This window comes from Salvia miltiorrhiza, chromosome 6 (assembly GCF_028751815.1).
Source record: "Salvia miltiorrhiza cultivar Shanhuang (shh) chromosome 6, IMPLAD_Smil_shh, whole genome shotgun sequence".
NCBI lineage: Eukaryota > Viridiplantae > Streptophyta > Magnoliopsida > Lamiales > Lamiaceae > Salvia > Salvia miltiorrhiza.
The window spans coordinates 44,780,381-44,794,846 of record NC_080392.1 but is presented as its reverse complement, the minus strand read 5'-3'; the positions used below and the strand labels follow the sequence as shown (position 1 = coordinate 44,794,846).

The window sequence follows — 14,466 nt, the reverse complement described above, 5'->3', positions numbered from 1 at the left end:
TTATGATAATTAGGGTTCGGCATCCATTAATAAAATACACTTATATGAATTTGATAATTTATATACGTGATGATTTATTTTTATTTTATTTTCAATGAGTGACACTCAAAATATATTTTGAGTCCATTAATTTATTGTGGAGGATTTAACACTGAAGTGTTAAATATGAATCTTTTATCGATTGTTTTACTTGAGCCCATGAGTTATTTAATTTATGTTAGAGGCAAGCTCAAGTGAATTTTATGCTTCAATGAGAATTAGGCTTATATATCTTAATGTGTTTATATGAGATTAAGCACATATGGTTCTCATTCATCCACATCCCTCTCATTCTTCTATTAAACCAATCACCAATACGTTCACAATTTTCTTCACCTACTACTTCACAATTTTCTTCACCTCTGAAGTCAATCTCCAAATAGAATTTTGCTTCTTTAAAACCTATTCCACTATCTCACCTCACCCATTCCCACCTCTGCAGCAAGTTTTATAAGGTAATAGAGTGAAGATTATTCATCTCATTCAATTCTTCTTCACAAAAATTCTAACTTATGCGATATATCAATTCTGCAGAGACAAGCAACATTCACCACCAATCCAAGGTTTTCCCCTATTTCATTTTACAGGGAACCAACGATCACCAATACGTTTGCACATGTATTTTGAAACTGAAATTACATGAAGGATTAATATACATGAATGAATGTTTGTGTACAGTTTACAATTGATCATTTACAGTATTTGATTTATGCTCAAATCCTATTTGCTAAGTGTTCGACTGCATCTTGGCTTGAAACCCTGCTGTGTGTGTGTGTGAATCGAGGTTAGGGGGCGGCAGCCGCGGGGCTGCCGATGGTCAACGGAAGGCAGCGGAGCCTTGGCTCTGTTCTGCTAGAAAGGGGAAAGAGGAGAGGGTTTCAGCTTTTAATTAAAATGAAGAAGATGAGGAAAATAAAAAGGAAAAGAGAACAGGGAGTTAGGGTTTACCGATTTCAGGTGAGGCGGAGGTGGCTCCGACTGAGAAGAAGGATCAGGCGGCGGCGCACCACGGTGGGACGTCTGCTGTCTTGTTTCCGGCGGCGGCGCGGCTTACGCCGAGTCCGTGCGCGTATGAGAGTGTAGAGAGGGAGAGAGTCAGGGCGTGTAGAGAGAGAAATAGAAGAGATGGAGATAGAGATGGAGATGGCGGCCGTGTCGCCGGAGAGGAGAACCAGGCGGCGGCGCATCGTGGAAGGTGGCTGTCTGCCGCCTTGTTCCGGCTGTCTTGAGATAGAGAGATGAGCGATAGAGGCGAGAGGGATATAGGAGAAGCGAGGGGGAGAGTTCAGGGAGAGATGAGAGGAGCCGACGCCGGCCTCCGTCCGGCGGGCACCGCCGTTGAACGGCGGCGGCGGCGGACAGATCGTCCGAGAGAGAGAGGGAGGGATGATAGCGCATGTGTGTGTGTGCTGAAAATGTGTGTTAGTGTGTGTATTTTATTTAGGGTTGGTATGAGGTTGGGCCTTGGGCCTTATTGTTTTAATTAAATTTGGGCTTTGATTAATTGATGGGCCTGAGATATTAAAATCTGATGGGCCTCTGTCTATTGGGCTCGGCCCTTTTAAATAACTGTGATATGATATAACTGTGATATTTCAAATGATGAATGATTATTATGAAATGAAATGTTTATGGAAATGATTAAATGATGAATGGTTCTTATGAAAGGAAAGGAAATGTTTATGAAATGATTGTCTGCCAAAAATGTTTATGTTTTATGTATGTATCCTATCTGTGTTGGTTCGCCAACTATAAAGGAAATCGAATTCGGACCCTACGCTAGACGAAGGTTTGCTAGTAAGGGTTAACGTGTACACTCATGGAGACTGTGTGTCGCTTGCGACCGGTCTTAGCGTCCGTGGAAGGAGGCCTCCTTCCCGGCGTGTAAAAGGAACAGATATGGATCATATAGACTGAAAATGGGATGCGCATCCAACTTTATGAAATGAAAGAAAATGTTTAGTAAGCACATGTCCTTCAAGTAAAACCCTGTGTGTTACTGTTGGCAGTACAATAAATGATATAAAATGTTATGTTTCCGGCATATGTTCACTGAGTATTTTTACTCAGCCCTGCATGTTGTTTTCCCTAATGTGTAGGTTGAGCGGATGATGGAATGGAGTGGAGTTGAGCGGATGTACCCTTGAGACGTAGAACAGTAATGTAACCTTGAGTATACATCTTCATATGTATAACTCACACGTATTTCCGCTGCAAGATACTCTGATTATGCTAATGTTTTATTTTAAGTATAATACTCTTTTGTTGGGTAATCCACTTCGACGGGCCTTCCCGAACAAACGTCTTGTATTTGCCCAAGTAATCAGTTATGATCCTAGTGTTATATAATAAATGTCTCTTTTCGTAAAATGTTTGATTGTTAAGTAAATGTCCCTTTCTTTCCCCGCTTCTTAATCCCCTTCCCGAGTCATAACCCCGGTTAAACCATCCTTAGGGATTGCGGGCTGTGACAGGAGCTTTGTTCGTTTCTTTTATATTTTAGACAGACACTCTTTTTTTTTTTTCTAATGTAATTTGCTAGTCAAGTCGACTTATAATAATAATAAAAAAAAACAGAGGCATTGTGAATAATAGTAGTAATAAAAAGTAAGGTAATTTATGTTGTGATTGAGAGAATTGAAATTTTAGTAGGAAAAAGAAAATCACCAGCTATTAAAAACTCTGAAAATCACAATTAAAAGACTTAAGATCAGTCTTATTAACATGTTTTCAACGAAAAATCAATGAAAAAAAATTATGAAAGGAAAAAGAGCACTTGCGTTGTGGTTGAAATGATTAAAAAAATCATGTTTAAGATAAACAATAGCATAAAAAGGAGAATTTGGGCATATGATTAAATAATTTTTTTTTGAGACGATTAAATGAATTTTTTGACGATGCAATGAAATTTTTGGTGGTCAGAGCTTGCTCCTCAGGCAAGAAAGGTTAACAAAGGCGTAAATTACCAAAATCTCCCTGCCAAAATCGACGTGTTCATTTATTATTGGGTAGCAATCCATTGATTGTTTGACAAGCCCTAAATAGGAGCAAAGGGTTTAACAATCCATTTTCATGGCGCCACTCCCTTAAACCCTTTCTTCCAAATTTCTCTCGGCATCGATGTCAATTTCCTGGTTTCATATTTGAAAGCAATTATAGAGTCATTGCTTCTATTTTGAGTTCAATTGATTCCATCAATGGCTGCTTCGCGGCTCTCGTCGCTGGCTATGGCGGCCGCCATGGCGGCGTCGTATACCTCCGCCAATAACCGCGCCTACGCTGATTCGCCGTTCCGGTTCTATCCATTTTCGTCTTCTCCGTCGTCTTCGCCGGAGCCGGAGGGTCCCCCTAGGGACAGTTCAGGTCAGGGTGAGGATCCTCAAGCGGCACCCGCCGTTGAAGTCTCTAAGCGCAGTTTTGACCCAGAAGCGTTGGAGAGGGGCGCCAAGGCGCTTAGGGAAATTAATAATTCTCCTCATGCGAAACAGGTTATCATTTGAGTCTTTGCCGTCATTTCTATTGTGGAAAGTTGGCTATTTTGACAGTTTTTAATGTTTCTTGTGCTAAAGGTTTTCGAGGTTATGAGGAAGCAGGAGCAGACTCGGCTGGCGGAGTTGGACGCAGAGAAGGCTAATTATGAGGCTATTCAAGCTCATGCCGATATTGTGAGTACTAGTATAAAATTGTTTCTCATTCCCTGTCTCAGCCTTGAAATTGAGAGAACATTTGTTCATTTATGATTTATGAAGATGTAGGGCCACGCCCTTCCCACCCCAAGGCTATAGCTGTGAGGATACTTTTCTTTAGATATTTGGGATATTGGATAAACCTAAATGGCAATTCAGTGTCGTTAAATATGAAAAATAAACTAAAAAAAGCTGAACTTGGAAACTTGAAAAGTTGAGGTGTCTGAAGGAAAGTTTTAGCTTTCTGCCTAAGGCATTAGGATGCGGCACTGAAATGCTCTAAGTAGCTGCAGATATTCTGAAATTGTGATTTCAATGTTATTTTGCTTAGGGATGATGGAATTAATAGCTTCAGATCAATCATCAATTTTTTTATGCAATGTTCGAAAAAGATTTAACTTTTATTATTAGTTTCATCCAGCCAAATGCATGGCATGGTTCCTTGTGTACTCAGAGATTCTAATCGAATTGTAAAAAACTGCTTATTCTTCAAAGTTTTCTGTAACATAATGTTGTCAAATGTTGAGCAAAAGATTCATGTTAAAATTTTTGTTCCATGATTAACCATAACTCTCCCATGCCTTTGGTCTCGAACCCTGTTAACAATCTGACTGACTATACCTGATTGTGAAGCTAAATTTGTTGGTTTATCTAGTATGTCTTGACCTAAATGAAGACTCGCACCTACAGGACAAGCAGCGGAAGTGGGCTGAAGACCAAAGGAATTTATATCAACAGCAGGCGCAGGGTAAGGCACAAATGATGAGATACGAAGATGAATTGACTCGCAAAAGAATGCAGGTATGAACGATCTCCTTTTTGTTTGATGATTCTTTCATTTGAATATGATATAGATTTATGAAACTGGAAGGAGCATTTACTTAAATGATTGACACGTACATGTATAGTTATAACTGTGGTCATTAATCTCATTCACATTGTCAACCCCTAACTGCAGCCTGAATGTAATATGAATAGATATGATTATATGAACTGGGTTTTTTGGCAATAACCTATGCAGTCTAACTTATTATATGCTATAACCTCAGACAGACCATGAAGCTCAAAAGCGCCATAATGTTGAATTAGTTCAAATGCAAGAGCAGTCATCTCTAAGAAAAGAACAAGCAAGACGAGCTACTGAAGAACAGATACAAGCTCAGCAAAGACAGACTGAGAAAGAGAGAGCTGAGATAGAGCGGGAAACAATAAGAGTGAAGGCTATGGCTGAAGCAGAAGGACGTGCTCATGAAGCAAAATTGACTGAAGACCATAATAGGAGGATGCTTTTGGAGAGAATAAATGGTGAAAGAGACAAGTGGCTTGCTGCAATAAACACAACTTTCAGTCACATTGAAGGTTTGAATCTACCTTCTTGTCTGGATTGCAGTTTTTTCATTGGTTTTCTTCTTTAGGTATTTCCACTGTACAATCTTATTACACCCTTCTTTAGGTGTTTTGTCTTCATTCTGAGGCTTACGCCTTGGCCACCTTGAGGCTTACCGCCTCGCATGCTGAGGCAAAACACCTCAGGTCTGCCTTAGGAGTATTACAACATTGGTTGGTTTATAAGCCTTAGTGTTAATACCACTGTAAACAAACCCTGTGGGGGGAGATCAATGATTCTCTCAGGTGGATACTGACATCTGTAGATTTATTAGGGTTTACAAGCTTATATTATTCTCAATTTTATTTTCTCGAAGAAAGGTGCATGGTTTTTTTTATCAAATGGGGATTTAACTTGCATAATCTCAATGTTCAATGAGCAATCCTGCACCAGGTAGTTATGAAGATTCTATTAAGCATGTTAGTGGTTACTTTGCTTGTGCTATTTGGTGGCTGAGGTTTCTTCTCTGAATTTGTTTGGATGCTTCCTGCATTACTAGTAGTTTTCTTGTCAATTTTGTTGCAGCAGTTCTGTTTTATGTACTTATTTTTCTTATTCAGGTGGCTTTAGGGTTCTGTTGACTGACAGAAGTAGGTTGGCCATGACTGTTGGAGGAGCTACTGCCTTAGCTGCTGGAGTTTATACCACTAGGTCCCGTCAGCAATTCCTTTTTGTTTATAATTAATTTTCAAACAGAACTGATTTGTTTACTGGATAGTTATGCTGAACTTTCTGCAATGGTTGTGCATTTGTGTGCATTTCTTCAATGATTCACATCAAATCTGATGAACCTGTGCCTTTTATGTGAGATCTGTATGGACTATTGCATGTTTCAGATCAAGGAGAATCTAGTTTCTTAGCTACCCATGCCTTCCGTTTCGCAAATATGCAATACTGTTATCCTGAATCATGTTAAAATTTGTATTGGATTTTGCTCAAGTGAAAAAGCCCTAATACTATGGCCTCTCAATACTATTTTGCTCACAGGGAAGGAGCGAGAGTAATGTGGGGATATGTCAATAGAATTCTTGGCCAGCCATCTCTAATTCGAGAATCATCTCTGGCAAAATATCCATGGTCTGGAGTAGGTTCTCGAGTAGCCACTAAGGTGCGTAGCTATAGTACTGCAGCTGGGACAGCAGCTAAAAGTAAATCTGCTCTAGGGGATGTTGTCTTGCATCCTTCACTGCAGAAAAGAATTGAGCATCTTGCTCGGGCTACATCAAACACAAAAATCCATCAGGCACCATTTCGGAACATGCTCTTTTATGGGCCTCCTGGTACTGGCAAAACCATGGTTGCAAGGGAAATAGCTAGAAAATCGGTACAGTAATTTCCTTATCATTTAAATGGTTATTAAGAGAATCTTTTACTTCATGATCTATAAAAAATTTAGTCTTCTGTTATTAGTGATTTACTTGACTGAGCTCTCAAGCTGCTGAGACCTCTAATTTTCCGAGAATGACACTAACTCAATGCTATGTGGAGCCTGCTTCACCTCCATTCTATTAAGTTTTTATTGAAAGATTTTAGATTTATTTTCTCAGGGCTTGGATTATGCCATGATGACTGGAGGAGATGTTGCACCCTTGGGTCCCCAAGCTGTTACAAAAATACACGAGATATTTGATTGGGCCAAAAAGTCGAAGAGAGGTTTACTCCTGTTTATTGACGAGGCTGATGCTTTCCTATGCGAGTAAGTATCCGTTGACTAAATGAAGTAGATATAGCAATCTAATTGATTAAGAAACTGCATTAATTTCCATGATCGTAAAATTTCTCAACCCTATTGGTAGGACTGGGATACTAATGTTCTTGTTGCTATGCGCTATTTCTTTTGAACAAAACTAGTTTAGCGTTCCTTTATTAACTTAAAAAATTTGTAATTTTTGTTCTTCTTCCTAGGCGTAACAGCACGCACATGAGTGAAGCTCAGCGAAGTGCTCTGAACGCGTTGCTCTTCCGAACTGGAGACCAATCTAGAGACATTGTCCTTGTTCTTGCCACAAACAGGCCGGGGGATCTTGATAGTGCAGTCACAGATCGCATCGATGAAGTCATTGAGTTCCCACTTCCCCGGGAGGATGAGCGCTTCAAATTGTTGAAGCTTTATTTGACAAAGTATCTGTGTGGCCAAGGCGACAAGGATTCAAAATGGGGCAGCAGCTTCATTAAGAATACGCCACAAAAGATTACCGTAAAAGATATATCGGATGATGTGCTGCGAGAAGCTGCCAGAAGGACGGAAGGCTTCTCAGGCCGCGAGATTGCAAAACTCATGGCGAGCGTTCAAGCAGCCGTATACGGAAGGCCCGACTGCGTCCTCGACTCCACTCTGTTCCATGAGATTGTGGACTATAAAGTCGCAGAGCATCACCAGCGGATAAAACTTGCAGCTGAGGCTTGAAAGGGTTCACATTAAGCCTATGAGAGATTTTTGGTACCATGCGGGAGCAAAAAGGTTCTATTGATTTGGAATATCCTCTATTTAGCTGCTACTTTTAGTTTAATATTACCTTGTTTTCGAAACAAATCAATTAATTCAAGAGCATATTGCGATACTACAGATTTATTAATGTTTGGAAAAGCTTGTTTTATAGAGCTTATGCGATGTTTTACGAGCTTATAAGGTTTAATGTTTAAAAGGTTATAAATTATCAATTTGACGGGATTATATATAATCTTAAATGTTAAATGTTTTTCTTATATTTATTCACTAAATATCAATGAAAGAATAAATATGTAAATAAATAAATATGTTAAAAATTCATGTATAATTATAAATCCTATCACTATCACTATTAATATTTTAACAATTTTATTTATATTTATTGAATATTTTATATACATTTATTGAACATTTGTTATCATTTTATATATTCGTATATATAACTAAGAGAGAAAATTTAACTAATAATTTAACTAAGAGAGAAAAAAAGTTGTTTATATAAATAGTAAGATGATTTTGGTGAAAAAAATATAACTGGCTACTTTTTGAAATGAATAAATATATATAATGGCCTCCATATCTAGGGGTGGCACGGTACGGTATACCTTATTAAATCGACCATACCTTATACCTTACCTTTACCTCCGGTATGGAGAAAATTCATACCTTTACCTTACCTTTACATACGGTATACCTTAGTTCGGTATACCTTAAGTACGGTATGGAGAATATACAAAACCTTTACCGTACCTTTATTTCGGTATACCTTACCGAATTTCGGTATACCGTACTTTCACGGTATACCGCACTTTAACGGTATACCAAAATAATCGGTATTACCGAAATCGAAAAAATTTAATACGGTAAAAAATTGATAACTTATTTATTTAAAATATGTTTAGATAATGAATAATATTTAACAAATATAATAATGACATAATAGTTATATCAAATCGTATAACTCATGGAAGTATATAATTTTATCATATTTATAGTCTCATACTTATATATTCATAAATTATATAATAAATTATATTTATGTTATAAGTTGGGTATAATTTAGTTTAGAAAAATAATCATAATTATATATACTATACAATATAACTATGTAACTCACATCACATGATTATGATAATAAAACTATGTTATTAATATATATATATATATATATATATATATATATATATTAATATAAACAACACTATCATATAATTATAAGATACTTATATTATTTGATTACATCTATAATCCCGTACTTACATGTTCATATATTATATAATAAGTTGTATTAATGTTGTAAGTTAGATGTAATTTGTTTAAGAAAATTATTCATATACTACACAAAATAACAAAATTAACATTGTCTACATCTCAAGTCTCATCAATTAAACTTCAACAAAAGCAAATTCAAATATTATATTATAATTGTGTTACAATATCAATATAAATAATTCAATTATATTAAATCATAAACTATATGTAACTTATAACATTTATATAATTTACTATATATTACATGAATGCATACAAGTATGCGAATATAAATATCATCAAATGATATAAAAGTGAATAAAATATAATATAGTATGTAAGTTATATAATTTAATATAGTATAAATTATTTATATTGATATCATAACACAGTATATTGATATAACTTACATACTTATTCACTTTTATATCATTTGATGATATTTATATTCGCATACTTGTATGCATTCATGTAATATATAATAAATTATATAGATGTTATAAGTTACATATAATTTATATGTTAGACGTAGTATTATTTATAATATAATACTAATATTATAACTATGCTATTATATATGTAACTATTATAAGTTAGATGTATAATCTATTGTAAAACAATAATTTTAGTTATATATTATAACTATAATATAATATCAAAATAAACAATTTTATTTTATTGTATCACTTATACTATATACTGTATTTTATTTGTTTTTGTAACATTTGATGATATTTATAAATTCATGTACAATTGTATATATTCACATAATATAGATTATATACATCATTTTATAAAATTTATAAATACTTTTAAAAATATAAACATAAAAATATATATTATATATTTTAAAACTATAGATTTTGATACGATATATATCGCGATTTTCGGTATACCAATATATACGGACAACTGCGGTATATCAGAATAAGGTATTGTACCTTATTACCGGTATATACTGAATATTAAGGTATACCGGAATAAGGTATGATACCGCATCACTGGTATATACAGTAATATTCGGTATACCAGTAATACGGTATCATACCGTGTTCCGGTATATACCTTTAATACGGTATTTATTAATTTTTTCGGTATATACCGCGGTATCGGTATACACCGGTATACCCCGGTATCTGGAAAATCCATACCTTTACCTTACCGTAAATCTTCGGTACGGTATCATACCTTACCAAAAAAATCGGTATACCTTAAATTCGATATTTTACGGTATTTTACGGTACGGTATGGCCGGTATACCGAGTTTTCGGTATATTTTTCCAGCCCTATCCATATCCAATAAAAACTATTCTATTCGACCATAAAGATCATATGTTTACTACTCCCTCCGTCCCACCATTTTAGTCCCCTCCCATTTTTCACACATATTAAGAAAATGCATTTAATTTTTATACTTTTATCTTTTATACCCTTATTTATTATTTTCACACATCCTTTTCACATTTAAGTAAAGCATTAAATGAGGTTAATTTAGTAAAAACAATATTTTTATATAGTATTAATTAGAAAAGTGGACTATCTTTTTGGGACATCTCAAAATGGAATAAGAGACTAAAATGGTGGGACGGAGGGAGTATTATTTTTGCCTGTCCATAAAAAATACTCCATATTTTTGTTTTTTGTAAATTATTCGTTGTATTTTAAATTATATTCATACTTAATATTTAGAAAATATTCAATTATTTAACACATCAATTTTAGTACTATTTCTCCATTTAATTTTGATCAACTTTTTTTTTATACATACCTTATACTCCCTCCGTCCGCGATATCGTTTTCATATTTGTCATTTCGGACCGTCCGTGATATCGTTTCCTACTTTCATTTATAGAAATAGGGTGTACAAACTTTCACTCACAACAATAGTGAGGCCCAAACTCTATTTACTATATATTCATTACTATCTACTCCATCTGTCCGTCAAAAGTGGACAACTTTTACTATATCAGGCGTCCGCAAAGAGTATATCACTTTCCTTTTATGGAAATTGTCCCACCGTCCACTTTAATCTTTTATCCTTACAAACACTCTTTATTTACAAAAAGATCACCTCAAATTCAATCTCAACCACACATCTCATAAAGTGGTGAGACCATTTCTCCACTACATCAAAATTATCACCAATTTTGATATCGTGGACGGATGGATGGAGTAATTATTTATCCCATAATTTTCGTTATGAGAAGAGAGTAATAAATAAGCTTAGACATTGGATGGTTGCATTTCCGACAAAGCGGATATTGTTGCAGTTTCCCAAGCGGCAAACCTTTTAAAATGCACCTGCGCTCACTATTATTGGTGCTTTTATGTAAGAAAGAAAACAAACCTAACAACATGACGTGGCCACATTCCACAAATCCCGATCACCATGCAACCCGCCACGTCTTCTTCCAACCGACTTCAACCGACGTTGCCTATTTATCTTCCAACTTCCCCTAATCCATCAATCTCTCATATTCATACATCTTCCAAACTCGCAAACATTTATTTAATTTCGGCATAAATTTCTCCCCTCTGTTGAAGGAATTCTGCGAAGATGGCGGCGTGTAAGAGCACGTTTTTGGTGTTGGTGGTTTGTCTGGCTGCCGCGGGGCGGTGCTGCGGCGAAGATGCGGCGGAGGATCAAGCTGATTCTTGGACCGGTTGGGCTCTCAACAAATTATCCGAGTAACTAAACAAACCCTTTTCGATCTTCACCACAATTTAATCCTTTTTCTCAATATGTCACTACAAGAATTCAGGTCATAGACAATGACGACGGTTTTCTGAAAGCCTGTTGTCTATACGGGGCGGTCATAGACGACAAGCCTGAAAACCTTCATTTATGACGGGCGATTTTCTAATAGATGACACTTTTGGGCCGTCATCTATTAGCGATTTTCTTGTAGTGTATATATATGTTCATTTCCTATTTAACTATTTTTGTTTGATTTGTAATTATTGGTTTATAGAGGGATCGGGTTGGTGGATTCGGATAAGGCCAAGAATGTGGCTCAAAATGTGGTGGAGAAAACATCGGATGCAGCGTCGAGGTCTACCGACACGCTGAATTCCGCAGCATATGGTAAGTTTCTTACATCCTTTGAGATTAATTGCTCATAATAATCTAATTGATATATGAAAAATATAAAATTCAATTTAAATGAATTTTAGATTTAATGATAATTTTATGATTATAATAATTTTTTTAAAAAAATCGGCATATTATACTTTTCTTCTCTTTTTCTTTTTCATTCATGAGTTATACTCTCTCCATCCCATTGGCAGTAACCTACTTTTTATTTTTGTCTTTCCTATTGATAAGAATCTAGTTCAACACCTTCTCGATCTCCATTATTTACTTTAAATTCAGCTAATTACAAAATATTTGATATGAATATCACATTAAAGATCGTTATAAGAGTTATAATTTGATTAATTTGATATATTTTATATAGATATTTAATTTAAAATATTTGATTAAGATATATATTTAGTTAAAATTATAGTTTATTGTATTTATAATTTTTTTATAATACTTGAGTTAGTATCAATTATATATATACACATAATAAATAATATTAATATTTTTCTTTCAGAAAATGCTAGTTATTACTAAATGTCCCAACTACTACGAGCTCGACTCATTGGAATATTTATTGGTTAAATTTAAATTAAGTTAGATGTCCCTTTCGTTCAAAGTGGCTTCCTAGGAAATTTCCACATATATACTATACAAATTTAAATTTGCGTGACTGTGTGCATGAGCATTTAATTGAAGTCGGTAAACTATATATCTGCATATAAACACGCGAACTTGTTCTTTGATAATATAGTAATATTTTAAATTTTTATCTGCTTAATTATATTTCTATTATATACCTCTTCCGTCTCACAAAAAAATCAACATTTTGTCATTTTTGGTCGTTTCACAAAAACATGAACATTTCTATTTTTGTACACTATCTCCCCACAATCTTTTTACATTTTATCTTTGCTTTTCATAAAGTGGGACCTATTTTTACTCATAATACACTTTTATCTAATATTTTCTTAAAATTCGTGGTACTTCCAAATGTTCATGTTCTTGTTAGACGAAGTGAGTATTTAGTTTGAGATGAAATAATAATTATTTATTATTATTTCAACTTATACCATTATAAGTTTGGATTATACCTAAAAATTCTTTTAGATTATGAATTTTATTCTTATTTTTCATGTATATATATTTATATATTTATTATTACTCTTTTCGTCCATGATAATTATAATGCGGTGTAGTTCCGGGGGTTTTGGGGCTTTGGAGTTCATTTTAACCGAATCTATTTACAGAAAACAAAACATTTTTGGAACATCTTTAGTGATTTGTTTTTATTTTTAGTGATTTTTTTATTTTTTATAATAATGATTTTATATTTTGTGTGCAGAGACATCCAAGTATGCTTCGGACCAGGCTTCGGATAAAGTTGGTGAAGCCATGAAGATGGCTTCTGATGTGGCTTCGGGCGCGAACCAAGTCACGAAGGAGCAGACCAATAACGCCTACGAATCTGCTTCGGGCCAAGCCGACAGACTGAAGAACGCAGCTTCGGATTTAGCAGGCGAGGCCCGGAATAAGGCTTCCGACGTGGCTCGTGGCGCCAAGGACAAGGCTCAGGACACCTACAACTCTGCTTCTAAAGTCGCGTGCGATTCAGCCAACACAGCCTCGGATCTTGCTGGGGCCGCCAAGGATCACAGTTACAAAGCCTACGCCGAAGGCTCGGATAAGGCCTCGGGTATGGCTGGCCACGCCAAGGACAAAGCTTCCGATGCGTATAGTAAGGCCGGCGAGGCGGTGAATGCGGCTAGAGGCAAGGCGGGCGATGCCGGGAAGAAGGTGGAGGACGCGGTGCGCCAAGGTAAGGACAAGGCGGGCGAGGCCGGGAAGAAGGCGGGAGACGCGGTGCGCCAAGGTAAGGACAAGGCCGCCGAGAAGGCGGGCGAGGCCGGGAAGAAGGTGGGAGACGCGGTGCGCGAAGGTAAGGACAAGGCGGGCGATGCAGGGAAGAAGGCGGGGGACGCGTACGACGAGGCCAAGGGGAAGGTGGGCGATGCCTACGCGTCGGCGAAGGGCTCGTTGTCGGAGAAGGATAAGCAGAGGTACGAGGAGGCGAAGGAGAAGGCGTCGCAAGCCGCGGGCGATGTGGGAGAGAAGGTGAGAGGCGGCGTGGCAGATATATAAGCAGTTTACTTGCGCCGGGAAGGAGCTTGATTTTAGATGTTGTCAAGTTTAGCTTCTCATATTTGTTTCTAAATAAATTTTTGATTTAGGTAGGCATATTACATATATATAGTGGTTTACAATGTGAAGGTTTTACATTCCTTCTATTTTGATATTATGTACTCTTATGTTTTGACTTGATGTACTTTGGTGGTAGATTTAATAGGTTTTATATAGGTGTTTTTTTTTTATATGATAATAGTTACTTGATAAAATAAATAAAAGTATAAGTTTTCATGAATAAAAATAATAATTATAGTGAATAAACGTAATACTTTCTTCATATAAATATTAGTTTTTCTTACAATAATAATTACTTGACCAAATAAATCGAGAGGAAACAATAAAACTGAATAAACAAAGCTGCAATAATAACATGATATTGCACCAG

The 14,466-nt window shown here is 35.9% G+C and overlaps 2 protein-coding genes across 2 annotated transcripts; both read left to right on the top strand.

The window, feature by feature from the left end:
- The first annotated feature begins 3,031 nt into the window (after positions 1-3,031).
- On the top strand, positions 3,032-7,718 carry LOC130989901 (uncharacterized). The gene is made up of 8 exons (XM_057914059.1): positions 3,032-3,527; positions 3,609-3,704; positions 4,416-4,526; positions 4,775-5,084; positions 5,673-5,763; positions 6,100-6,436; positions 6,660-6,808; positions 7,018-7,718. Exons 1-8 carry the CDS (start codon positions 3,237-3,239, stop codon positions 7,517-7,519), a joined length of 1,887 nt encoding a protein of 628 aa, XP_057770042.1. The 5' UTR covers positions 3,032-3,236; the 3' UTR covers positions 7,520-7,718.
- Positions 7,719-11,034: 3,316 nt separating this feature from the next.
- On the top strand, positions 11,035-14,249 carry LOC130989900 (late embryogenesis abundant protein 76-like). Its single transcript, XM_057914058.1, has 3 exons — positions 11,035-11,500; positions 11,785-11,897; positions 13,240-14,249. The coding sequence occupies exons 1-3, from the start codon at positions 11,370-11,372 to the stop codon at positions 14,034-14,036; spliced, it is 1,041 nt and encodes a 346-aa protein (XP_057770041.1). The 5' UTR covers positions 11,035-11,369; the 3' UTR covers positions 14,037-14,249.
- Positions 14,250-14,466: the final 217 nt, after the last annotated feature.